The sequence below is a fragment of the Pristis pectinata genome, chromosome X (genome assembly GCF_009764475.1).
Source record: "Pristis pectinata isolate sPriPec2 chromosome X, sPriPec2.1.pri, whole genome shotgun sequence".
Lineage (NCBI taxonomy): Eukaryota > Metazoa > Chordata > Chondrichthyes > Rhinopristiformes > Pristidae > Pristis > Pristis pectinata.
Genome location: NC_067450.1, coordinates 1,989,627 through 2,015,965, shown reverse-complemented (window position 1 = coordinate 2,015,965; position 26,339 = coordinate 1,989,627). Strand labels below are relative to the sequence as shown.

The following is a 26,339-nucleotide window of genomic DNA, read 5'->3' as shown; positions in this document are numbered from 1 at the left end:
GATATGACGCAATCTCATCGGACGACAACAACGTGATTGGCAGGCAGGCAAACCAATGATAAGCCACGTTAACACGCTGTTCATCCCGGGGTCTGTTGCTATAAAACGGTGTCATAATAGCGATCATATGCTCTTCAACCAATCCGCGAGAGACTTTGAACGTGAAGGCAGGGCAAAGGGGAAATTTGTCCAGCCTCTGAATTGACTGACAGCAACCTTGACCAATGAATATCTGCATAGACGGAGCGCGTCCAGCAGCACCAATGAGCTGTCAGGAGCGGAGGCTGGGTCGGGTCGCCATTGTCATTGTAGTCGGGTCTGAGAGAAATTGCGGCTTGTTGAGTGAGGGGAACTTGAGGGTGGTGAGAATGGTTTGTGGCGGCTTTACCTGCTCGAAGAACGCTCTCATCGCTTTAAACGTGGTGTATATAGTAAGTGGGCTGAGGCTGGGGCCGGGAACGAGTACGGAGGGGAGGGTTAATACGGGTCCGGTAGAGCGGTTAAAGCGAACAATCCGGGCCCGAGTCTTGGAGCATGCGCGGCACACACCGTCCTTACCAGCTGACAGCAAGAAGCCGGTCCGCTTGGTGAACTGAAGTAGTCACTTCGAAAAGAATATCAGCGAGAGTTAACAGTTCAAATTAGAAACTTGGTTTGCTTTTACTACGCGTTGGCGCCCCTGATTGGCTTCAACATTTGACACTTTGGATAGTGTTTGTGTGTAGTTTTGTTTAACGGGTACAATTACTAGAAGGCATTTTGACAGTTACATGGATAGGAACGGTTTAGAGGCATATGGGCCAAATGGAGGCAAATAGGATAAGCTCAGTTAGACTACTTAGTCGGCACGGACGAATTGGACTGAAGGACCTTTTCGTGCTGCACAGTTCTATGACTTTAATTGGGTTTGCAATTCTATGTAGACAATATAGTCGGTGGTGCCGTTTTGCTGTGCAGTCTAAAGATCGTGGACTCTTCTGAAGTAGAAAAAATATTTCTATCATTCTTGAAACCCGTACTCTCCATGATTTCAGAACAAGAATGGAAGAAAATAGCAGGACACAGGCCCTTCCTGTCTCCTCTTTAATATGATCATAGCTGATCTCTGCTGGTGTTAACTCCTCTTCTGTGCCAGTTCCCCATAACCCTCAATTCCCTGATCTTTCAAATATTTATCCATCTCCACCTTAAATATATCTGATCTGACTTCAACTCTTGGGGGTGGGTGGGGAAAGAGAATTCCAAAGATTGCTCTTGAGTAATGGTTCTGGCCCTGGTTTGTGCTGAGTTAGCTAATTGGAACTGGGGTAGAAATTGCTTCCCAAAGTGAACACATGAGTGTTATAAAATGAAGTCTGAAGGGCTAAAATGGGTTGCTAGTCTACTAACCTATGTTGCAATTTCAGATTGGCCTGTGATGCTTCTAATCAAGGTGATGACAATCAATATTAATACCACTGTTAATTTGGCTTAGTGAAAACACTGAAAAGTTTTGTAGGGTGGTGTGCTTGAAGCTTTAGATGAACAAGTCTTTTCGCTCTTGAGATGCAAAAAAATAATGATGTACTGGTAATGACTATGGTTGTTGCTGCATTGTGATATCACCTGGCCCACATTTCCCTGTACCCATGCATATTGAATTTGGGTGGGTAGATCAAATGTTGCTTTAGTGCTTTGTGCTGAGTGAGGGTGTGATGTGACATCATTTTGGATGCTTGGTTCCTGCTTGGCTTTTTGCTTGGACAACTGGACGAACTAGTCAGGGAAAGGCACTTCCTACCAACTCCTGTGCAACCCCCCCCCCCAAAGATATTAAGGGGAACTGCATGGGTGGTGGAGAGAGAGCTCCACCTGTAGGAGAGACTAGAATAAGAGGATATAGCCTAGAAAAAGTTAGGAAATGCTTCTACAGGTGCAGGGTTGTAGAAATTTGGAATGATTTTCTGAAAATAACAATTGATGCTTGAGTAGCTTAAATTCATAGAATTAGAAATGGATAGGTATTGAGAAATATGGAGCAAGGGTATGTATGATCATCCATCATGACTCCCTGATTTGTTCTTTCGTTCACACCAACCACCCCTCTGTTGCTGTGGCATTTTCCCTTGCAAATGCAGGCGATGCAACACTAGTCCTTTCACCTCTCCCCTTCCCACCAACCAGGGACCCAAACGGTCTTTCCAGGTAAAGCAGCGATTTACTGGCTCTTCCAATCTCGTGCATCGCATGTGGTGGAGAAACAAAACACAGATTGGGTGGTTGCTTTGTGGAACACCTGTGTTCAGTCAGTAGGGGTGACCCTGAGCTTCCTGTTGTCTACCATTTTAATTCCCTGTCCCATTCCCACTGACCTATCAATGTCCTCCTGAACAAATCTTGGCAACAATAACCATGAAGCTATCAGATTGTCACTTTAAAAAAAAAGGCCCATCTGGTTCACTAATCTTGCCATTCCTACCCAATCTGGTCCTTGTGTGATTCAAGACCCACCAATATGGTAAAATCTTAAGGTCAGGGACAACTGTAGATTGACCATAAATAATGACGTTGCCATCAGTTCACACCTATAAACAAACAAAGTAGCATGGATTTCTTGGTATACTTCATATGTCCTCTTTTGATTACTTTATTCTTTCACTTTTGAGAAAAGCTAAAAGTTGTGCTGAGTAGATAATTGTATGTAAATGAGAGGGGTGACTGAAAAGCTGGTGTGGATCAGTTGGGCAAATAGTACATTGAATGAATGCTTTTGAATTGGGAACGTTCAAAAATTTGTGCGCACGTTTCTCTGTGAACCCATGGAGAATGCCTGGTGGCAGTTGTGATCTTGAGGAAAAGGACTGATCATGGTGCAAAATTTATGCCACATCAGCAGTTTAGTGTGATCTGGCATCCATGCAAAAAGACATTTTGTTCCAAGGCTTCTAGAACTGGTTTGAAGTCTGGAGAAGAATTTGTCACTGCAAACTGGCATTCATGTGGCCTTATGGCATTGGAAGAACATCAAAGTCTGGACAAACAACCATGTTTTTCAATACTTTTTTTTTGATCAGCAAAGGCAAGTTGAGAATTGTAGAAGTACTGTGGAGAATGGAGGCCAAAGTTGAGGTAATGGGGATATACTTCATGATTGTAGGTACTAGGGGAGAGAAATGGGAGTGGCATTGGAAGGAACCGTGGAAGGGGGTTAGCGGTGAGGGGTGTAAAGGAGTTGTCAGATGTTAACTGATGAATATTGTGCAGAGACTGCTAGAGGTGGCAAAGCTGAGGGATTGTTAGTCAAGGATATGGGTAGGAGAGCCTTTGTTATATGCAGAGAAGCCTCGTCAAAAGGTAATCAAGAGGGGAGTAGGTTGAATTACTAATGAATAATTAACTTTTGAATGGGTCTCTAACATGTGCTAAAGCAACTTATAGGTTTGAAGGTTGTTTAACAGCTAATGAAGCATTAACCTTTGCTTAATCAGTTAATGGAATGTGGTAATCTTTGAAGTTTGTAACTTGTTAGCTACATATCTGACAGCATGTCTAGACCAAAGAGTAGTGCTTTTGATTTGATCTTGCAATAGTAGTCTTGATTGACGTAATGCCTTTAAACACCTCCAGGAGATAACTTTATGTAAAGGAGAGATGAACAGAGGTGTCTGGAAAAACTTGATAAAAGACTTTTGGTTCTATTGCACAAAAGAGCAAAGTAGACTTTTCATAAGTCATGGAGCAATACAGCATGGATACAGGCTCTTCAGCCCAATGAGTACATTGTGCCCACCCAACTAGTCCCAATTTCCTGTGTTTGGCCGATATCCCTCTAAGCCCCACCCTGCATGTACCTATCCAAGTACTTAAATGCTCCTGTTGTACCTGCCTCAACCACTTCCTCTGGCAGCTCGTTCCATACACTCACCACCCTTTGGGTGAAAAGTTGCCCTTCAGGTCCACTTTAAACCTTTCCCCTCTTGCCCTGAATCTATGTCCCCTAGTTTTGGTCTCCCCTGCCCTGGTGAAAAGACTGTTACCGTCCACCTTATCTGTACCTCTCATCAACTACAGCTCGGCATTCAACACCATCATTCCCTCAGTACTAATAATCGAGCTTCAAAACCTGGGCCCCTGTACCTCCCTCTCGACTTCCTTATCAGGAGACCACAGTGTGGGTCAGCAATAACATCTCCTCTGCGCTGACAACCAACACAGGTGCACCTCAAGGATGCGTGCTTCGCCCACTGCTGTACTCTCTCTACACTCATGACTGTGTGGCTAAGCACAGTTGAGTGGTGTCGGAACAACAACTTCTCATTCAACATTGGCAAGGAACTGATGGTGGACTTCAGGAAGGGGAAGTTGGGAGAACACACACCAGTCCTCATTGAGGGGTCAGCGGTGGAAAGGGTGAGCAGCTTCAAGTTCCTGGGTGTCAACATCTCAGACGATCTATCCTGGGCTCAACACATTGATGCAATCATGAAGAAGGCACACCAGTGGCTCTACTTTGTTAGGAGTTTGAGGAGATTTGGTACGTCACCAAAGACTCTTGCACATTTCTACTAATGTACGGTGGAGAGCATTCTGACTGGTTGCACCAGAGCCTTTTGTGTTGCCTCCCATGCAGAGGATCGCAAGAGGCTGCAGAGGGTTGTAGACTCAGCCAGCTACATCACGGACACAACCCTCCCCACCATCAAGAACATCTTCAAGAGGCAGTGTCTCAAGAAGGTGGCATCTATCATTAAGGGCCCTCACCATCTGGGACATGCCCTCTTCTCATTACTACCATCAGGGAGGAAGTATAGGAGCCTGAAGACCCAAACTCAATTATTTCAGGAACAGCTTCTTCCCCTCTGCCATCAGATTTCTGAACAATCCATGAACACTACCTCATTGTTCCCTTTTGTTTTGCTTTATTTTTGTAATTTATAGATCTTCATGTCTATGCACTGTACTGCTGCTGCAAAACAACAAATTTTGCATCGTATGTCAGTGATAATAAATATGATTGTGATTCTGATATCTATAAGGTCACCCCTCATTCTCCTACGTTCCAAGGAATAAAGACCTAGCCTGGCCAACCTCTCCCTATAACTCAGGCCCTCCAGTCCTGGCAATATCCTCGTAAATCTTTTCTGCACTCTTTCCAGTTTGACCACATCTTTCCTATAACAGGGTGACCAAAACTCTACACGGTGCTCCAAGTGTGGCCTCACCAATGATTTGTACAACTGCAATGTAATGTCCCAACTCCTATAGTCAATGCCCTGACTGAAGGCCAGTGCGCTAAATGCCTTTTTCACCACCCTGTCTACCTGTGATGCTGCTTTCAATGAGCTATGCACGTGTACTCCTAGGCCTCTCTATTCCATTACACTCCCTGGTGCCCTACCATTCATAGTACAAGTCCTACGCTGGTTTGACTTTCCATACTGCATCACCTCACACTTATCTGTATTGAAATCCATTTGCCACTCCTCGGCCCACTTCCCTAACTGATCAAGGTTTTCCCTGTAATCTACGATAACCTTCTTCACTATCAACAACTCCTAAGTAGGTGGATGTGATTCTTGTTCCCATTTTTTTTCCTCTTGCTTGCAGTTGGTCGGGCTGTTGCTTATTGGAGTGGCAGGATGGGGGAAAAGCTACGGCATTGTTTCCAGTATAAACATTATTGGTGGAGTCATTGCTGTGGGAGTGTTCCTTCTTCTCATTGCTATTGTCGGACTTGTCGGAGCAGTGAATCACCATCAAGTCATGCTGTTCTTTGTATCCTTTCATTGGTCTTAAGACTGAATTGAGTATGATTGCTGTGTATCTGCCATGTAACTTTTTCCCCTCCCTGACCTCACCCTCTGAATCTGAGTTGGACTTTGGTTCTCAATCCCCTTTCCTTTTCTCCTCCTCTAAATAAGATAAGATTTCTTTTAGTCACATGTACATCAAAACACAGTGAAATGCATCTTTTGCATAGAGTGCTCTGGGGGCAGCCCGCAAATATCGCCACACTTCCAGTGTCAACATAGCATGCCCACAACTTCCTAACCTGTATGTCTTTTGGAATGTGGAAGGAAACCGGAGCATAGTGTTACACTAACTGCTACACTACCATGCCTACCCCAAGTCATTATATTTGTATAATATAAGGTTAATGCCCTACATCTGGGACATTGTGAAAATACCCACTGAAAGTTTTGTAAAAGTGAACCTTGAAGGCATTCTGATATGCATGGAAGTGCCTGGCCTGTATTCCCAGCTTCCCAACAGGCTGTGATAAAATGTATAATCTTAAATTTCTGTTTGGTGGCAGGGTGGGGTGGAAATAATCCTTCAAATATAACTGAAAAGAATTGCACTGAATCTTGCTTAAACCTTCTGTCAAAGAAGCTGACATTCTTTAAAATCCGGCTGATTACTGTAATCCCGGCACAATATTGACTGCAGCTTTTCTGAGTCACATCCTGCACCAGAAAATAAGCCACTGTCACGCTTAATCCCTTGTCAGAGATATTCTATCAATATTAAAGAAATCCTCTGGAACAAAGTATGTCTGTGATGTAACCGTTATCTTAGTTTTGTCGCTGGCACTTTAGTAATAATTGCTTTCAGGATGTGGGCATTGCAGGCCAAGCCAGCATCTATTGCCTTTGAATGAAGTGGGTTGCTGGGCCATTTCAGAGAATGCACTGCTGTAAATCTGGAGTCATACACAAGTCAAACTGGGTGAGATCTTTTTTGAAAAGGCTTTCCTTGAGGCCTTTTTGTGTGTGTTTTTTTTCCCCCAGGAGCCAGATTGGTTTTTTTAATGGTAATCCAGTAATTCCATGATAGTATTATTTTTCCAATTATTAACAATTTAAATTCCACAGCTGCTATGGTGAAATTTAAACTCTTACCTGTGATTTGTTTGTCTGACCCTCAGGATTACTAATCAGTAACTTAACAGCGGTACTGTGGTGGCATAGTAGTCATCTGTGACCAGTTTGGTTACTGTACCTACTTTTTATTGCAGATTTATTTAATTAACTGAATTTATGTTCCCTATAATGGGAACTGAGTTTGTTCATCTTTGGATTACTGGTTCCACAATGTAACCACTGTGCATTAAGCCCTACGTGGTGCAGTATATGGGCAAAATATTTATCCTTGCAGACCTGTGTCTGGAGAGTAACTGAACTATGTTGTTTGGGCTATGACTTAATACTTATGTATTTGTTTAAATGCAACTTTTGCTATAATATACAAGTACAATTTGAGTACTGTGGTAAAACTGCATCTATATTTAGTGTTAGTTTATCTAAACAGAATGCAGGATATTAAATTGCCATGATAACAGAAGGCTTTGAGAGCTCTGAGGTGTTCTGTGTTTACTAGTATCAATTCACATTAAAAATTAGATAGGAGCAATAATGGTTCATCTTGGGCAGCTTTGATGCATTTCCAGTGACATTTGAGCTTATGTCATGAAAGCTTTGTTCTCATTTAACCTGTACTCTTTCTTGCATGAGGGCACTTGTTGTAGACGCAGGGTGAAAACGACTAATGAGTTCCAATTGACTTCAGTCATGAAGGCCATCTCTGATATTTTATAGTTTTATATGTACAGCCTTTGGGCTGATATATCAGCATTCATTTTCATTATCCCTCCTGTACTTCCTTGACTTTGCTTTCACTGCAGTACATGGTTATTTTATTCCTGGTCTTTGTGATTCAGTTTGGAGTTTCTTGTTCGTGTCTGGCACTCAACCGAAGTCAACAGGTAAGTTTCACACTATGCCTTGCTCTGATATATTGAGTGTTATGCTTGCCTCTTTGAAGCTTGATTTCACAGCAGCTTTGCAAATGATGCATATGATGTGGGAAGCTCAGCAGGTCCAGCCCCTTCATCTGATTCTTTTTTTTCTTAATGTATTGTTCTAAACACTATTCAAATTTGCAGTGCAGTTGATCATTGACCAGAAACGTTATCCCTATGTTCCTCTTGCCTGACCTGCTGGGTGTTTGCAGTATTTCTGTTTTTACTGTGTCCAGTCATGTTTTCTTGCCCTTCCTGCCTGCAATTACAGCTAGACAAGTCTAAATTTGCACCCTGTTTAGGAATAGAAACTACCTGGTGCATCATTTTTCCTTTCTTTTTGGATTTCTCCCAGAAGCTGAGTTCGGCTCTTTGTCAAACATCCTTTACTTCCCAGTAGAAGTTGCTGGAAGATGTCAAAATTAAACCAAAACCTCAAAGGCTATCAGCCTGGAAAAACTAAGTTTCTCTCTTCACAGGTGCTGCTTGACCCACTGAGTGTCTCCAGCATTTTCTGTTTTTATTACTTAAAGAACCCCTTTCTTGGTCCAGAACCACAAGCCAGTTGTCGAACAATACTGAGAACTTGGGACCTGCAAGCAATTGCTTTCATAGTCTGGCAAGGCTGAGTGATGAATGCATTTTTGAAACAAGATGTAAACACAAGATGCTTATTCAATTCAAGAGGAAAATTAATGCCTCCATTTTCCCCAGTGCATTATATCTTGCACCTAATCTGGTGGAATGTTACTAATTTGCTGCTTCAGTGCTGCGCATTCATGCAAACGGACTTATTTTGTACTAGGTCTTAAAGTGTTATTTTGACTTTTATGTTTGATTCGTCTCTGCATGTTTCAGGTATGCAGGGAAGTGACATTGGATGCCACTCGAGCTTCTATCCAATTACATTAGCGGCCTGTTTCTAACCAACTAAAATCACAGCAAACCCTGCTTTGTGTTGCCAGTCATTTCTTTTGCTCAGTCTTAACATTCTCTAGTATGCCCCAGTCTCCAAATATTTTTTTTAAATTAAAATTATTCCCCGATTTATTTTGAACCTGTATCAAATGCTCACTTTTTTTGTAGCAGTCCCAATGTAGCTGTGAGATTTACTATAGGGTTATAAGCAGTTGCCAAATGACTGTTTTTGTGTTGGTTAAACTCAGTGTGGGCTAAACTACTCTTCTCATGGCTGTGCATTTAAAAATATTGTTTTTTTTTAAAGCAGATGCAATGAGCCAGGTGAAAAACTAATTTTAAATGTGGGAAATTAGCAGATCAACTCATAAGAACTGAATGATTCTGTCACATGGTGTGTTAGCCAAACAATCTTTCATCTGCAGAACCAGAGTTGCAATCCAAGCTAATCTAATGTGGGCCAGAGTTGGTTGGGAGGGGAGTGTTTCTAACCTCTAAATAATCCAACAATCTGGCCTGTAGAAAGAGAGATGATTTTGTATACAACTAGTTTACTTTCAGTCTGGAACTGAAGTCAACCTGGTAGTTAACCACATTCTACCTCGCCCACTCAGAATACTGCTTGCTTTAGATATGTGGTGGTGTGCAGTAAAACTTTTTTTTTTGTCTAGGAACATTTGCTAAAACTGACCTGGAACAGAATGTCAAATACAACCAGACAAGATCTAGAACACCAACTCAACTGCTGTGGATTTATGAATGATACAGAAAATATTGTTACCTATGGGACTGATTATCAGATGTGTAAAGCAGTGAGTAATTTTTCATGTTGGATTATTGATGTTCTTTATAAATACTTTCTTAACTCAAGAACAAGACCACATTAAGGGGTAATATGGTTTGCATTTGTCTCAAGTTTTAGGAAATATATTTTTACTGCATCCCCATCCCATTAGTCTTTTGTGGTCAGAAATATCACATTGAGCATCCACTTGTGTGATTATTTGAAATGGAAATAAACTGATCATTACCTCATTGCAATGAAGGGAGGTTTGAATTGCATTTCACTCTCTCACCACGAGATGGTGATTATGGGAGGGAAGTGAGGGAATGATGCAGGGAGGAACAATCCCAGGTGACCAAAGGGTATGGTGATGGCCTCAGACAGATCTTGAGTAAGACAGGCTGCCTCATTTCCTATGTCACAAAAATAACTGCACTTCAAAACTGCCTTCATTACCCGTAAATACTTCAGAACCTCCTAAAAGGGGCTTGAAATTGTTGTGTAACTGAAAGTCTTTTTATGTGGAGAAAATGAGTGGATTAAAGTTTCCCAAATCTCCCCCCTCTCAAACCAAAGTTTAAAATTAGTTACATTATGTAAATCTCTCCCCTTGTGCTGTTCAGTAACATGTCCACAAACCAAGTATAATTATGGCATTAAGCTTATGATTGGAAGGAATCCTGTTTAGTTGTTGAACATCTATGAAAGATCATGACCTCTGAAGGGATTGCCTGGTTAAGTGTGCTTGTGTAATCCTTACAGGAATTGTTCAAGTTTTAAATATGCATGTCTGCATTTCTTTGCCCCTTTTGACAGTTGTGCAAATCCATTCATTGTGAAACTTGTGGCAATGTCATGCTGACGCATGCTGGAGAGGCTTTGAGGATCCTAGGAGGCGTGGGCCTTTTCTTCAGCTTCACTGAGGTGAGATTTGTTGTTTTATAATGTTGCATTCTCGTCTTCAAAGCAACTTGTGGAGGTGCAATTTATCACTGTAGTCCTTTCATCTTGGTATGAAATCCCAAAACTTACAAGTAACACAATAAGCTACCAAAAATTTTTTCCTTAAATTTTTTTTAGTATATCCAAAATTAAAAATAGAGCTTGAAAATCCTGGTTCTTTGACATTCTCCACCTGTATGCCATCTACAAAATGCACTGTAGTCACTTCCCTAGGCTGCTCCCAACATCTTCAACCCGTGACCTCTATCACCAGGGACAGGGGCGTCAGATGTGTGGAAGTGCCACTCCTTGCAAGTTCTCAGTCACATGCCATCCTAACTTGGGAATGTGTCACTGCTTCTACATCTTCGAATGCTCTCGCTAATAGCACTGTGGGATTACTTTCACCAGGAGCTGCACCTTCTCAAGGGTAGTTAGGGGTGGCCTTGTGACACCCATGTGGGGGGAAAGAAAAAAAATATGTTCAATTGTCCTTCTGTATTTATATAAGTTTTGCAATGTGCAGTCTCCAAGTTTTCTAATTAGTCATGTGGCAAAACTGGGATGGTACAGTTGGAATGCAAGACAAAGTAGTGCTGTCCAGTTATTAGGGCAAATATTGGTGACCCCAGACTGAAGTGACAGGTTGAGAGGGAGCCCTCAGCCAGAGTAGTGATGACAGTAGGTAGGTAAATGGCACGAGTAGGGAAGGTGAATGTCTCACTCAGACCTTGTATCAGGACTGGTAATGGTGCTTGAAACTCCAGCCTAACCATGAGCAAAGCCTTGGAGATCTTTGTAAGAAAGGAGCAGAAGTCTATGGCAAGTGAGAAACGTATTTATCATCTAACTTTCTTGTTTGACTCCATTGTCAGGATGGACACAATGGGTATCATGTACTAATACTACACAATGTACTCATCCCATTTACCAGCATTTGGTCCGTAACTTGCTATGCCTTGCCAATTCAAGTGATCGCCTAGATACTTAAATGTTGTGAGAGTCTCTGCCTCCACCACCACCTTGGGCAATGTGTTCCAGATTCCAACCACCCTCTGGGTGGAAAAACTCTCCTCTGATCCCTCTGAACCTCTTACTGCTCTCCTTAAACCTATGTTGTCTGGTCTTGGACACATCTTCCATTGGGAAAAGCTCTTACTTCATCTATGCTTCTAATAATTCTGTATACCTCCGTCAGATCTCCCCTCAGCCTCTGCCACTTCAGAGAAAACAAACCCAGCGATCCAGTCTCTCATAACTCAAACATTCCATCCCTGGCAACGTCCTGATGAATCTCCTCTGTACCCTATCAGTACATTTCCTATGGAAATGCACACAATATTTGAGCTGTAGCCTAACCAATGTTATATAAAAGTTGTGCCATAACCTCACTGCTCTTAGTCTATTCTCCAGCTAATAAAGGCAAGTGTCCTGTATGCTCTCTTCACCATCCCATCTACCTGTGCTGCTGCCTTGGGGGGTCTTTAGACCTGTACCTAGGTCCCAACTTACCAGCTGATCAATATTGTTCTGTAGCCTAAGACTACCCTCACAATCAACATCTTTTTTGTTATGATGTAATCTGAGCCTTTAATTTCATGTGATATGAATGATGCTGATGAGGTCACATTTATATAATTCTATATAATTGCTCTGGGATGTTCATATGTTTTCCTCTGCTTATCTTTGTACACATGAAACCCCTGAACATATAAATGTCATAAAATGACTTGTCAGAAGAAGAGGGAAAAGTTGAAGATAACATGTGCTTGCTTTTTCTCCTCTCTTGCCAGATCCTTGGAGTTTGGCTTGCAATGCGGTTTAGGAATCAGAAAGATCCCCGAGCAAATCCTAGTGCCTTTTTGTAGGATCCTCCTCTCCATTTTCTTTGTAGCTGCTCAACAAAGTTATCTTTCCCAGGGATTATTTTTATCAAAAGCTTTATCGATTTTTAAAGTAGAAGAACCTTCACTAATGCATGATGGGATGGAGCAATGGCCATACTGCGTGGATTATCTTGGTGCCGTGGCTGACTAGACTCGGTGAAGTTTGAGCTGTGCTAACCAAATCCTCCATCATTGACATGAAGTTCTTGCATTACATGCTATACCACGGTATGAGACCAGGACTTGGGAGGGAAAAAAAAATGTGCAAAGTGTTGAGATAATTTTTGAAATTAATATGGAGTTTGTTTCTTTATAATGCAGTTAGAAATGCCAGACATATTGCATAATTACAGCTACTATTAATGTTTAGCCAGTTTTTTTTGTTAATGAAAGCAATGGAATTGAGGGGAGGCAAGAATTCAATCTTTCCTCTTAAATAACCGTTTTAATGGATTCAGAAAGCCTTATTGCACAGAATTTTTGCAAGCAACACATCATCAGAGTTTAAGCTTGACAGTAACTATTTTTTTGATTTGTCAGCAAAACTGGCCATACTGATTTAAAATTCTTGCTGTGGGGGCAGATTTAGCCTCTGCAATGGTGGGGCTGTGCCAGCAAAGCCACACTAGACCGATTCCATTGGTTAATCTTTGGTCAAAGTGGAAGCTGACTCTCCATCTAGTGTGTGCACCCTCTAGGTGATACCTGACCCAAGAGGTATGGCAAATTCTGGTCATTGATTTGTGATCCCTCTCAGACTGGCAGCTGCAACTGAGTAGTACATGGAAGAAGAGTAAATGTGAATAACCAACTTAAGTTTTTATTTTCCAAGTCCTGGTTTAACTATTTGTCATAATGTCCATGTCCAATTATCAATGTTTAATGTATACCAATACTACTGAAATATTTTGTTTTTTTTTGTTTTCTCAATTTATAATTGAGGGAGCATTCTAAAGATGTTTAGAGCCACATTTGATTTTTGTCAGTGTATCTTCTTACATCTTGCAAAGTTGGAAGTTGAGGGCACTGTTTCCTGTTGCATAGGTATTTTCCACAAAACTAGTGAAAGCCATGTCTTGCTCTGCAGCAGCATTTAAGTAAATTGTTACTATAAGTAATGTTTCTGGAAAAAGACTGTTGGGTATTTGTTGTGTATTTGTTAAATTTTGTATGCATCTTCAATACAGAAGACTTTGTTAGTTATCAGGTTGAATGTTATGAGATGTCTTGAGCTAAGAACAAAGTGAAGTGTCAGTATTTTAGGGGCTAGATTTTTTAAGTTAAGCTAATAAAAGCAATCAACTAGTTTCTTTATATCCTGGTTGGGGATGTGTATGTTGGCTTCAACTCACTGATGTGCCACTAGTTTGTTTAGGCATAGTATCCAGACTTGAGTAGAGAAGTGCAAGACCAGTGTGATCCCCTTGACTAACAGGAATAATTTTTTTTAAAACCAAGGCTTTCATTCACTTTGTTAATGTTTTCAGTTTTCTTTTCACTTTGTTGTTGGGGCAGGATGCAAGCTTTGTTAGGAGTGAAGTTTTCAGATGTTGGATACTGATGGCTCACTGGTTCTTGTATGAATGACCAATGTCTCTTTGGGCTTATCAATGAAGTGAAAGAGCACCCCAGGGATTAACCTTTAATACCTACACAAAGGGAGTTAAATAGCAAAATAAATCTATAGCTATGTGCCTACATTGCCAATGCAAACTGACCTATAGTTGGTGACGATTGTTGGACAATGAAGAGGCATTGATTCTGTCCATTTCATTTTGTATATACTGTTTATAGCATACAAGTAGTGAAAACAACTATATTGAGAGCTAGATTCAGACCAGGATCTGATGTGCTAATTAAGTGTATGCTATCATTTGAACTTGAGTGTACATTTCCACATGCTGTTTAGAAAACCTTCAGTTTCTTACCAAGGTCTTTAATTTTTCTTTGTTAATAATTGAGAGGAGGAAAAAACCATCTTGGTCTGTATACAAGTCACAAGTATTAATGTTACTGAACTAAATCTCATTTGGGCATCTGAATTTGGCCTTTTAAACTAAAGCTGGAAATAAAGGCAGTGTCAATGAAAGTAACCATAAACCCATTGGATTAAAATATTTCTTTGATAATAATTTGAGGTCCTTTTTTAAGTAAAGAAAACACTCCACCATTATTTGGTTAGGCTGAGATCATAATTGACTCTTGACTTTGCACTGGCTGAGAAGGTACTGTTGTGCAAAATATTGCATGTAGCAGCTCACTGCCACCCACCCCGTCTGGGAATAGGTAATAAATCAGAATTTTCTTTTTAAATAAACTCCAAATAATAGAGTTGCAATAATTTTTAATCCTTCACTGAGGAGGTTGTGCACAAATTTCCCAGTGTTCCTGGGTATTCTGTGCTGTTTTATTAATAACATTGTAAATTATTTAAGTTTACACTATCTTCAGAAAGAATATTCCCTGATATTAACAGCTTGATCTTTTGTGATATGTCAAATGTTCATTATATATTTCAAATTGATATAATATTTTTGAAGCATCTTTGGCCTTTGAGGGAATATTAGTTTAAGATTGAAATCTTAATACACCTTCCCATTCTCTCTCTTTCCCCCCCCCCCCCCCCCCCCCCCCCACCCCCATGGGGTTAGATTGTTTAGGTGACCATCCATCTTTGAGGTTTAGGAAATATTCTAATTATGGCAATTTTTTCCTCACATGCACTTTACAAGGGCAATGCATTGGCTGCAAGACAGTTGTGTGTACTGGTACTTTTAAAATTGAGACTGCAGTTTCTGGCAGGGTGAATGGCCCTGGAGAGAATCCAGCACAGCATGAAGGCAGTGGTTGGAATATTTATAACAGCAATAGGTTAGCACTGGGTTGTTGTATTAGTGAATTTGGAGAACTGTGTGGTCTTTATTCTCTCCAGGGGGAGGGGGGGCCCCCTCTATTCACTCAAATGAATAGAGGCTACATATAATTTTGCTTGACATTTATCCCAAATGTGGAGATGGGTGAGGTCCTGTTGTGTCAGCTTGCAGTTAGTGTACTCCATTCTTGAGCAAGTGTAATGATAAAGCATTTGAGAAATTTGGAATAAAGATGAGAACATGTGAACCCATTGGTGTCCATGTAGGCTTCTGGCACAGTGACTGGAAATAGGCACAGGAAGGATCTTGTTCTGTAGACTGTTTGGAACTGTTAATTTTCCCCCTCTAACTGTTCAATTTAGTTCTTTGTATGGTCGGCAGTTGTGGAAGTGTTTGCAGTAACAAATGCTGCCAATCTGCTGGATTATTGCACTTCCTGGCTGCAGATTTATTGGCCAACAGGACAGCATTTGTGGACCTATTCTGTAAGTGCCAAGGCTGTGTAATTTCCTTTTTCCCCATTGGGTTAAGAGAGGCACCCTTTTATCTTGCTCAGTTTGGCACTGGATAGAAAGGTGATGAGTCTCATGGAGACAGTTAGGTTGGCTGTTTCATCAATTAATGTGGGTGTTAATACAGAATTTGAAGGTATTATGGGTTTGGAAATGCTTGGCTCATGCTACAGTTCAGGTTAGTTCACCCCACTTGACCAAACCTAGTTGTATCACTGGCTACAGAAAGCTGTGGCCAACTTGCTCCTTATTCAAAGGAATAGTTGATGCCCTGGGACAGAAAAACTAAGAAGGGGAGGGGGTAAAGATATTTAACAAGGTATCAAATACAACATTTGACTTGATGTTAAACTATTCATTTGTTGCTAAATTAGTGATGGTACCTCTGTAGCCTATTGAAGATTTTCTAATACTCAGGGCAGCTATTATGCATCCTAATCTGCCTGTGAGTGTCCAGGACCATTTCTCTGCCATGAAAGGATTGGCTGGATATTGTGCAAACATTATCTGGATTTCAAAAATTCAGAACACAACTGCATTCAAATGTTTTGTGCAAAATGAAGTGAAAAACCACTCTTTCTGTAATAAATGCTTTACTAATTCACAAACACTTTGTCAGTACTTTGTAGCATTAGGCAGTGAAAAACCTTTGGGAATCAAGGTGGGTGGCAAATGAGCCTGGTTTTGAGAGGTGAGGTGAGGTGGGGGGGCAGATCTACACCTTGAGGTTTGGAGGAGTCTCGCAGTACAGATCCAGATTTCCACCATTCCCTGGCTTGCTTCAACAGTGGTGCAGTGCAGCCACATGAATAGGATTTTTCCCCAGGAAGGGTATTTTAATTGTTTTTATTTTCAATCCCATAAACCTTCCTTTTGGGCAGAAATTTAAGTTTAAAGGGGACATCTTGTGACATAGGCCATGGGGTCTGTGCTTGCTCTAAGCCATCCCCTCAATTCTGTTTCCTCAATTGCTTCTCTATAACTTATTTTCTCTCTCATTCTCATGAACTTCACTATGATTCTCCTACCATCCATGTACACTGGAAATAATTTACAGCAACCACTTAATATTACCACCCAGGGCAAACCCATGCACTCACAAGTGCAACTTTACACAGATAGCATCAGAACCCAGGGTAATGGAGCTCAAGGCAACAGTGCTCTTACGCCACCCATGAGTCTTTAAAAACTAAAGCTAGGCTTTCCAAGAACAAAATTAGGGAATCTGATGCACAGTGAGTGATAGAAATCTGGAACCCTCTTTTGTAAACAGCAAGTGATGCCAGGTGAAATTAAGATTTTTGTTAACCAGAAGTATCAAGGGCTATTGGAAAACATGTATACAGAATTGGATCACACTGAATGATAGAATAAACTTAAGGCTACCAGGCCTCCTGTTCCAATACATTCTTGGTAAAATACACATGCCCATTGTAAATAGCAAACTTTTAAATGCCATATTAAAACTGTTTATGGCCACTTGCAATGTTGTGGAAAAGTTCTGGTCCATTGAGTCCAGTGCAAGTGGAGCAAGCTAGCACCTCTTGAGATAAGCGAACTTCAAATCTTCAAGGTGAGACACTTCCACCGCAAAGGGTGACCAGGTCTCAGAATAATGGCTGGAATGTTTGTTTATTGACAACTAAGTTTACTATTCTGCACAGGAGGCTGCCTAGTTCAATACCAGACTACAAAATGGCTACCCTCCAATGGTGGGTACAACAAAGTGAGACTTCAGAACCAGAGTGCACTTTTTTTTTGAGCCACATACATCTAGCCTGCCTCAAATGCAGCAGGAATGAAAACAATAAGGAAATGAGCAAAATGGGGAAGTCACTGCTTCCCAGTAATTGGTTTGTTCAGGTGGCACTTCATGGCATAATACAATCAGAATCTAATATCAAGTGCTGCATATTACTTAGAGACTGGTTTTTAAAAGCTCCACTGAGTTACTAAAAGGGTCTTGATCTGAATTCCAAAAATAAGACCATCTTGGGAATTTGCATTTACATTAGAAGGAAGTTTAGACCTGCTTTAGAAGACCACATTTTCTCCCTTAACAGCCAAAGGTCACAGTTATCGTTCTGATGCCTCTCAACCTTCGGACAATATTCTAGCAGCCATGATGGAGATAGCATCTGTTAAGTTTAAAAAAAAAGGGTCAAATCTCCATTGCTCACCCATGCTGAATTCTACAATTAAAACTTCTGCAACAATTGCATGGTGTTGGCTACAATGGTTCTGTTACACACCTTGGGCCATTGTTTATATCTCCTCCAACAATAACAGTCTCAGTTAGGGAGAAGGGCTACAGCTGGAATGGCTCATCATTTGTAAAGTTATGGAGAGGATTTGAAAGCCGTTGGTTCAGGTCAACCCTGACACCACCTTAGCCTCTCCAGGAGAACTTGAAAGACAATAGAGTTAGGAGGTTCAAATTGGCTAGCCTCCTCCCTGCTGATGCAAACCCACCCCCTCCCCCCAACATGGCATTCATTTCAAATACAGTTCTGTTTCATACATCTTTGTCAATAAAACATGTATATCTGTGGAGATAAAATGCCCAAATGTTACTCTGGGATTTAAACCATCACAGCTTAATACTTGCTCAGCATCTAACCTAACCTGGTCCTTAAACACAACACATATTACAATTCCATGGTGTAAAATGGTGTAGAGCAGCAACTGGACTTCACACACACACACACACACACACACATTGTTGGTGGTGAATCAGATCAGGGCATCCCACAGTGGGGTGGAAGGCGCTACAGAAGTGCAAGCAGCAAACAGGGAGCAACAAGAAGATTAACTGCACCCACTTTACCGTGACATCAGGAAATTAGTGGATTTTGTAAATCTAGGCACTGGCATGTTCACCCAGCCACACAACACAGTGGGCTGCTGGATCTTGACCCAAGCAACAGGCCACCAGAGGAAATATTCTGCCAATGTTACACAAGAAAATGGGGCGGGGTTCCTTTAAGAAGTTCAATACACTAGAAAACAGCAACAGTTGTTTGGATAGGAAGATGAAATTACTTTCTTTCCCTCCTCCCCTCAGTTGCCAGGCAGTGTAGAGCAGCACAAGGTCACATTGTTAAAAAACCCTTTGGCCAAGGATGGCATCTACTTTCTGTTGCCACAGGAGGTGATTATGCTTAAAGAGATATTGGCAACACCTTCCTTTAAAATGTCCCAGCTAGAGAGGACTCAGCCTCCAAATTAAAGGGGCAAGGTTGGTTTGGGGTGAGGGTGCACTGACTAAGTCCCTGGAGGGAGAGAGCACCAAATTCTCAGCCCTCATACAGTGTCAAGGGCACCAATAGACTGGCACACTAACAAACCCAGGCACAGCAAGAGAATGATGCCATGTGGAAAGCTGACAGATTGCAAGTCCCCCCAAACCAGTGCCATGCTGCCATCTGCTGGCAGTGCCCAAATAAACCAGCTTCACAGATCAACAGACACTGGGGAGATCCTCAGATGGTTAAAGCTCAATTTCCTTCTTGCCTTCCACCCACCCTTCCTCCCCCCCCCCCCCCCCCACTTCACCCAAACCCACCCCACCCCCAATCCCCCTCCAGCAGCACACATCTGTAGGGCAGCTGTGCACTGCTGTGGCACCCAAGTGTGGACAAGCAGGCAAAGCTGTTTACAGTTTCCTTTCCACAGGGCACAGATCGGTCATCTTAAACCTCAGGGCTCTGGCCGAGGAAATAAGGATGTTGCAGGGCCTTGAAGGCAGAGATTCTTTTCATCGGGCTGAACGTCAGCAGTTCCTGGAACAGAAGACAAAGGGAAAATGTCAGGAGCCCCTCATCTGGACATCACAGCCATCCATCAATAATTACACTTCTCAAATCAAACACCCTGACGAGGCAGCTCACAGCTCGTTTTTGTTTCACAAAATAATTTAGTTGCTCTCTGGATACAGGCTGCAAGGCAGACTTGCATTTCTATAGCACCTCGCAGCATGTCCCAAAGCACTTTACAGCCCGTCAAAAAGTTGAATGCAGGAAAAGCAACAGCAGATTTGTGTGCAGCCGACTCCCAGGAACAGCAGCATCTTAATAACGGGATAAAGTATTTGGATGTGGTGGCACTGGAGCAGTAAAGATCAGCCTGGCACACATCACCTACTGGCCCAGGCAGCAGAAGGACACCAAGTTTCCTTCAGTAAAGCCACTGGGTTTTGAATAAAATTCAAACAGTTTCAAGCTCACCAACTTTTTTTTTAATAACAGGACTCCGCTTCTCAAACCATTACATTATTTGAACTCTGCTTCCCTACATTACGAGCACTGGTTCAACATTCACCACATTATCTGTCCTCAGGTATCCCCTCCTTCGTTTTATTCCCCCATCACTCACACTTCTCCATATTCAACCAGACAACAGTACCGTGCATTTTTGCTGGCCTTTCCAAACTGACGACAGGTCACATACCGAGAAGGATGGCCGGCAGCCTGGGCTTGGCCAGCTGTCTGTTCCTGGCAACGTTCAGGCCCAAAAGGACAGCCACTCAAATTCTGAACCCATCTGGAATGGGAGCACGGGTCTCGTGACCAAGGAGCTGCCTGGAAGCAGCAACTAGGAGCACGGGGGACTGCAAACTGCTCAGGTCAGACCACAGCCAGAGTGTCACAGCCTTTGCCAGTCACAGAACACCAAGGCGACAACTCCAGCATGGTACCTGTATCGGATCTTTAACATGGATACACAAGAGATTGTGACATGAGAAGCAAAAGGACATAGATGACCAAAAGCTGGGTCAAAGAGAGATTTTAAGGAATTTCTTAAAATGAGGGAGTTCCACACCTCAGGGCAGCTGAAGGGCAAGGTACAAGTTTCCTTCAGTAAAGCCACTGGGTTTTGAATAAAATTCAAACAGTTTCAAGCTCACCAATTCTTTTTTAATAACAGGGCTCCACTTCTCAAACCATTACATTATTTGAACTCTGCTTCCCTACATTACGAGCATTGGTTCAACATTCACCACATTATCTGTCCTCAAGTATCCCCTCCTTCATTTTACAAAGGTGCAGTTCAATTCATGGATGAGCAAGAGGCCAGAATTGGAGCACGGGATCACCTGTGGTGGGCTGGAACACAAGGTTCAGGAATTTTAAAATTGAAACTTCCCCAGACCTGGAGCCAGTGTAGATCACTGAGTAGCGAGGGTGTTGGCCAACCAGGATTCAGTGCAAACAAGGGGACAGGCAGTGAACTGGATGACGTGAAGCTTACAGAGAGGAGGAGAGCAGGGTAGCATTGGAAGAGTTCAGTCTGGAAGCGACAATGATGTGGATGAGGGTCTCAGCAGAGGAGAAAATGAAATTGCATTTCTATAGCGCCTTTCAGGACCTCCCATAGCATTTACAGCCAATGATGTGATCATTGTTTCAATGTAGAAAATGCAGCAGCCTATTTGCGCACAGCAAGCTCCCACAAACTGCCAAGCGTTAACAACCAGATGACTTTGAGTGAGGGAACGTTATTGGATGAGTATCAGGAAGAACGCCCCGCTCATCTTCAAAATGATGCCATGGGATTTTTTTTTTCCTTAATGTCTTCCCAAGAGAACACACAGGGCCTCAGTTTAAGGTCTCACTGGAAAGTCGGTAACCCCTCAGTACTGCACTGGGTGCATGCCTGGACCTGCAGTGGGACCGCAACCTCAAAGCTTCAGATTCAGTGCAACCGACTGAGCCACAGCTGACAGCGGCAAGCTGAGGCAGCAACAGAGCAGCGCAATACTGCAGGGTTGGTGGCCGTAGCGACAGTTAACTCGGGGTCAAGCACCACAGCAAGGTTGTGAACAGCCTGGTTCAGATTCAGACAGGTTGCCAGGGAGAGGGGTGGAGTGGCCCACAGGCATCTGAGTGGGGTCGCCGACCTTCACTGAAAAAGGTGAGTGGTTGGGTTTTATTTTGAAAACTTTATTTTAATTAATACATAAATTAAAAACAAGTTGAATGCAATTTTAAATGAATTATTTTTATTACTAATTTAGAATTTAAATAATTTATTTTTCAAGAATCAGACATTTAGAATCAGTGGCAAAGGCCGTGAGAGCGGGAGCTGTCAGAAGACCATCTGGATGGTCTGGGGCAGAGCCTGTCTCCACCCTGCCACTGAGTCGACTCTGGCAGGATGCTGGGAGCCAGGTGGTTGCAGGCATCTGCCCAGAGGTGGGCACAAGGCACGAGCTGGATCCAGTGCAATCTGGCCCAACTGGGCTTCAGTCTTCCAACTGTTTGGCAGGGGATGGACTCGACATTGGACAACCTGGAGACGGCGGAGGGCTCGAGAGCAGTGGTGGGATGGTGGAGCTGGGGAATACTCAAAGCCCCAGCAGAACGGACACGTGTCTGAACCTCAGCACAGGACACCCAAGGCGCAAGGAACAACTGAAGAAACAGAGGTGGGGGAAGAATGGGTATCGAAACGGACCAAGCGGTGTTCCTTGAATGAGTTACCTCGAGATGCTCTGGTCAATTTTCACACAGGACTGAAACTTCAGGTATCCAGAGTCATTCTTACACGACACAACTACAGTTCCTTTCCCTCACTGCGCAACCTCTAAACAAAGAGTGCTACATTTTAAAGGCAGATTTAAAAACAAGGGGTGGGTAGCAGGGAGGGTACAATTGACTGCCATACAAGGCCACAGAGCTGTACCCAGATTCCATTACCATCCAGCTCATTGGACGGCAGAGTTCCAGTGAATCCCAGCCAGAGGAGATGGTGGACAGAAGCCGGGCAGTGCCCAATGGGGGACAGAAGAGATGCACCATCAACTGCTCGCATGGCATAAGTGAGCATGGGCTCTATGCCCAACCAAGGCTGGGGACAGGGGTGAAGGTAACAAGTAAAATGTCTACTAATGGATATCAAGCCTCCCACAGTGCCTTTTCTAGAATATTGAATCAAACTGCTTTCAGGCAGCAATGAATTCTCGATCAAACTAACAATTGTTTGGGTGCCCACTCTTCAGATCCTGGCACTCCACTTTAAACTGGCCATTTCCCAGAGAGTGCTTCTCACCAGCAGCAGGCTTGCCCCCAAGTCATCGATTTCGGGTATAAAGTTCTTGACCAACTGCGGAGGCCGGTTGGTGAAGGCACTTCGTGGCAGGGTCACGTCCTCTGGCCAGTCCTCCTCTGCTGGGAGCCCTGTCATGCTGAAAGCAGAGAAGTTTCCAATAAAGAAAAAAAAACTCCAATTCCCATAGCGCCACTCATGTCCCATTCAGGACGTCCCAAAGTGCCTCACAGCCAGTGAACCACTTTCGAAACGCAGCCACTGTTGCAACGCAGAAAACATGGCAGCCAATTTGCGCACAGCAAACTCCAAGAAACAGCAATGGAGCAATGCCTGGATAATCATGATGCTGTTTAGGAGATGAATACTGACCAGTACATTAGATTATCACCTTGCTAAAACCAGGAACAATTTGAAGATTTAATTATCAGATGTTTGCGCCACGACAATGGGCCAATTTTCACAGATTTCATTGGTCAGATATCCTTTAAAGCAAGAGGTTTAATGAGCTGCAATTGGGCGAAACTACTAATCAGCCAATATATTGCAAACTCCTGGCCAATTAGACGTCTCAGCCCATCCCATGCCCTGGGGGACAGTGCTGTGCTCGATTCAGCTGGATAACTCACTTCCTCTCTAAGTTGCCCCGGTTGGATGATACCTCCCAGAATTAACCCCCAATTCCTCCACCACCCGCCCCCCCACCTTCAGCCTCGTCCTGGGCCCCGCTGGAATACATCAAGTGCACTTACTCAAAAATCTTTCCTAATTGGTCAACTTCTGATTTCCCACAAAACAAGGGCCTGCAAAAAAAAAAGGACAAACAAGAACAAATGTTACACTCATTTGGACACTGAAAGCCCTTTGGCTCGACAAACAAAGTCCCAAATGGAAAGAATATTTTTAATTGGGCAGCATCAGGAGATAAATAGAGCCTCTCCCTCACCCAGCTACCACCTTACCTTCCCACCCCCCCCCCCCCCAAAATTCACCACAAACTCACTTTACAAACATCAGCAGTATTCACTATCCATTCCCAACACCCCTTGAGAAAGTGGTGGCAAGCTACTGCAGTTTATGTGGTGAAGTTGCTCCCACAGTGTTAGTACTGGAGAGGTACCACAACCAATGATCTCTCTGTAAAATCCTCCAAAGCCACTGATGGAACAGGCAAACTAACGTCAGTACTCTCTCCCAGGTCATCGTCCCCAGCATCGAGGGTCTGATCATGCTCAGCCAGCTCTGATGGGTGGCCCATATCATCCACATGTCCAACGCCAGTCATCAGAAACAAGGATCACACAATCTGCTGGAGGAACTCAGCAGGTCGAGCAGTGTCTGTGGGAGGAAAGGAATTGTCGAAATCCTGCATCAGGACGCCTTCCCCACTCCCACAGATGCTGCTCGACCTGCTGAGTTCCTCCAGCAGATTGTTAGTTGCTCCAGGTTCCAGTGTCTTGCAGTCTCTTGTGTCTCCATCAGAAATGGGCACACTGCACTGAGCACTGTCACAGCTAGAGATTTCCAGGACAGAGAAAATGTTTCTTCTCTAAAGAGCCTTTGAGGAAAAAAAATGTAACATCCTTACCAGCTTCTGGGAGTGCCTGGTCTGTGACTGCATAAACCGGTCGGGAAGGCAGACAGATGCAGCTCTGCACTTGGAGAGTCAGCCTGGATTTTTGTGCTCGAGACCCAGAGCCCACAACTGTCTGACCCAGAGGCAAGGGTGATTGCCTGACCCCTACCCCAATCCACAGCCAACACTTGCACCCCATACCATGCCCGATCAATTAAAAAAGGTTTACAAGTTAAATCTACCAAACTGTTCAAAACACTATACAACAGTGTGCCCTGTAAGCTTTGGCTTCTTCCTTTTCAAAAGAGGTTTAAAGCTGTGCTCCAGCACTGACCTTCTGCAAAACATCTCAGCAAAGACGCAGCCTGTGCTCCACAAGTCGACAGGGGTGGCGTAGGTTGATTGAAGTAGGACTTCTGGGGCACGGTACCACAGTGTCACCACCTGGTCAGGTCAAACACAAAATGAGGACAAAGCAAATTACTGGACCGTTTTGGGACTTTGGTGAAAGAGAATGTCCTTCTCCAACCCTCTTCTCAGAAGGCCAAGGGCCAATGGGACTGTTCAACACCAACATGGCCAGGTTTATTCTTCATGTAATGCTATAGCAAGGATGCGATTGAGCTGGAGAGGCTGCAGAAAAGATTCACGAGGATGTTACCCGGACTGGAGGACTTGAGTTACAAGGAGAGATTGGATAGGCTGGGAGCAAAGAGGCTGAGGGGTGACCTGATAGAGAGTTATAAAATTATAAGGTGCATAGACAGGATAGACAGGTCACAGTCTTTTCCCCAGGGTAGGGGAGTCTAAAACTAGGGTTAAGGTGAGAGGGGAAAGGTTGAAAGGGTGCATGAGGAGCAAGTTTTTCCACACAGAGGCTGGTGGGTATGTGGAACAAGCTGCCAGAGGAAGCGGGTGAGGCAGGTACAACTACAACATTTAAAAGACACTGGGATAGGTACATGGATGGGAAAGGTTTAGAGGGATATGGGCCAAATGTGGGTGGCTTAGATGGGCATCTTAGTCGGCATGGACCGGTTGGGCCCACTTCCATGCTGTATAAATCTATGAATCTCTAAATCAGGTAAGGCTAACTAAGAATAAATCGATCAACAGTGTGCAAGTCAATCTATAATAGGAGGCCTTAATGGTGCAATCAATATGTAAGCGATGCATTTGCTGCTGACCTAATGATCTCTGTGGCCTGAGCGTCTATTCTGGGGGGTTCCCTGCCCCTCAGCGGTTATTATGTCATCAAAGCTGAGCAGCCAATCAACACCAAAGATTTCTCACAGGTTGTTAACCAGAAAGTTAAAAGCAGAACTAGCTAATATTTTAATCAGTTTGCAGAGTGAAAATAAATACTGGAATATATACACAAGATTATGGAGGATGAAAAAATAGTATAAATATTAGAACTAAAAGAATAATTTTATACTTGCCACCATTGCCACACCCCCCTCCCCCAACCAAACCCCTCAACCAAGCTCAGCAAGTGCCGGTGGATTCTTGCTTACCACCGGAGTCAGTGCCATTTGGCAGTTGTAGATGCGAGCCAGGCCGAAGTCTGCCAGCTTCACCTGGCCCCGGCTGGTCACCAGGATGTTCTCAGGCTTCAGATCCCGGTGCACCACAGCGTGGGAGTGCAGGAACGCCAGTCCATTCAGCAACTGCCTCATCAGGTCCTGCACCAAATAACAACACACACAGCAAGTCTGTTAAGAGAGACCTCAGGCAAGGATGACCCCCCCCCCCCACCCCCACAACCAAGTCCTCCCATTTGCCCCCAAGACCTCCCAATACCCACCCTCCATGTTATTAAATACACTTGATTAGCAGCAGATAAGAAAACACAACAGGTTTGCAATTCTGTAGCAAGTTATACAAATCCTAATACGCTCCACAGTTAAAGTTTTCTGAAGTGCAGATATGGTTGCAGTATGGGAAACCCAGCAGCCAATTTGCACACAGCAAGATCCCACAAGCAGCACCTGAACCCTAACCCAGATGATCTGCTTTAA

General features: G+C 43.3%; 2 protein-coding genes across 3 annotated transcripts in view; one reads left to right on the top strand and one right to left on the bottom strand.

Annotated features, from left to right (window-relative positions):
* The first annotated feature begins 129 nt into the window (after window positions 1-129).
* Window positions 130-13,428, top strand: tspan31 (tetraspanin 31). Its single transcript, XM_052009364.1, has 6 exons — window positions 130-431; window positions 5,587-5,754; window positions 7,664-7,744; window positions 9,370-9,510; window positions 10,299-10,406; window positions 12,218-13,428. Exons 1-6 carry the CDS (start codon window positions 225-227, stop codon window positions 12,290-12,292), a joined length of 780 nt encoding a protein of 259 aa, XP_051865324.1. The 5' UTR covers window positions 130-224; the 3' UTR covers window positions 12,293-13,428.
* A 3,014-nt stretch (window positions 13,429-16,442) lies between these two features.
* Window positions 16,443-26,339, bottom strand: part of cdk4 (cyclin-dependent kinase 4) — a 73,387-nt gene continuing 63,490 nt past the window's right edge. The window contains exons 4-8 of one of the 2 annotated variants that reach the window (XM_052009362.1): window positions 25,836-26,003; window positions 24,653-24,762; window positions 23,495-23,545; window positions 22,746-22,881; window positions 16,443-19,477 (exon numbers count right to left, since the gene is read on the bottom strand). In XM_052009362.1, coding sequence (XP_051865322.1) covers window positions 19,388-19,477; window positions 22,746-22,881; window positions 23,495-23,545; window positions 24,653-24,762; window positions 25,836-26,003 — 555 coding nt within the window. In that variant the 3' untranslated portion in view covers window positions 16,443-19,387. The remainder of the gene's footprint in view (window positions 19,478-22,745; window positions 22,882-23,494; window positions 23,546-24,652; window positions 24,763-25,835; window positions 26,004-26,339) is intronic. The other variant, XM_052009363.1, reaches the window with a different exon arrangement.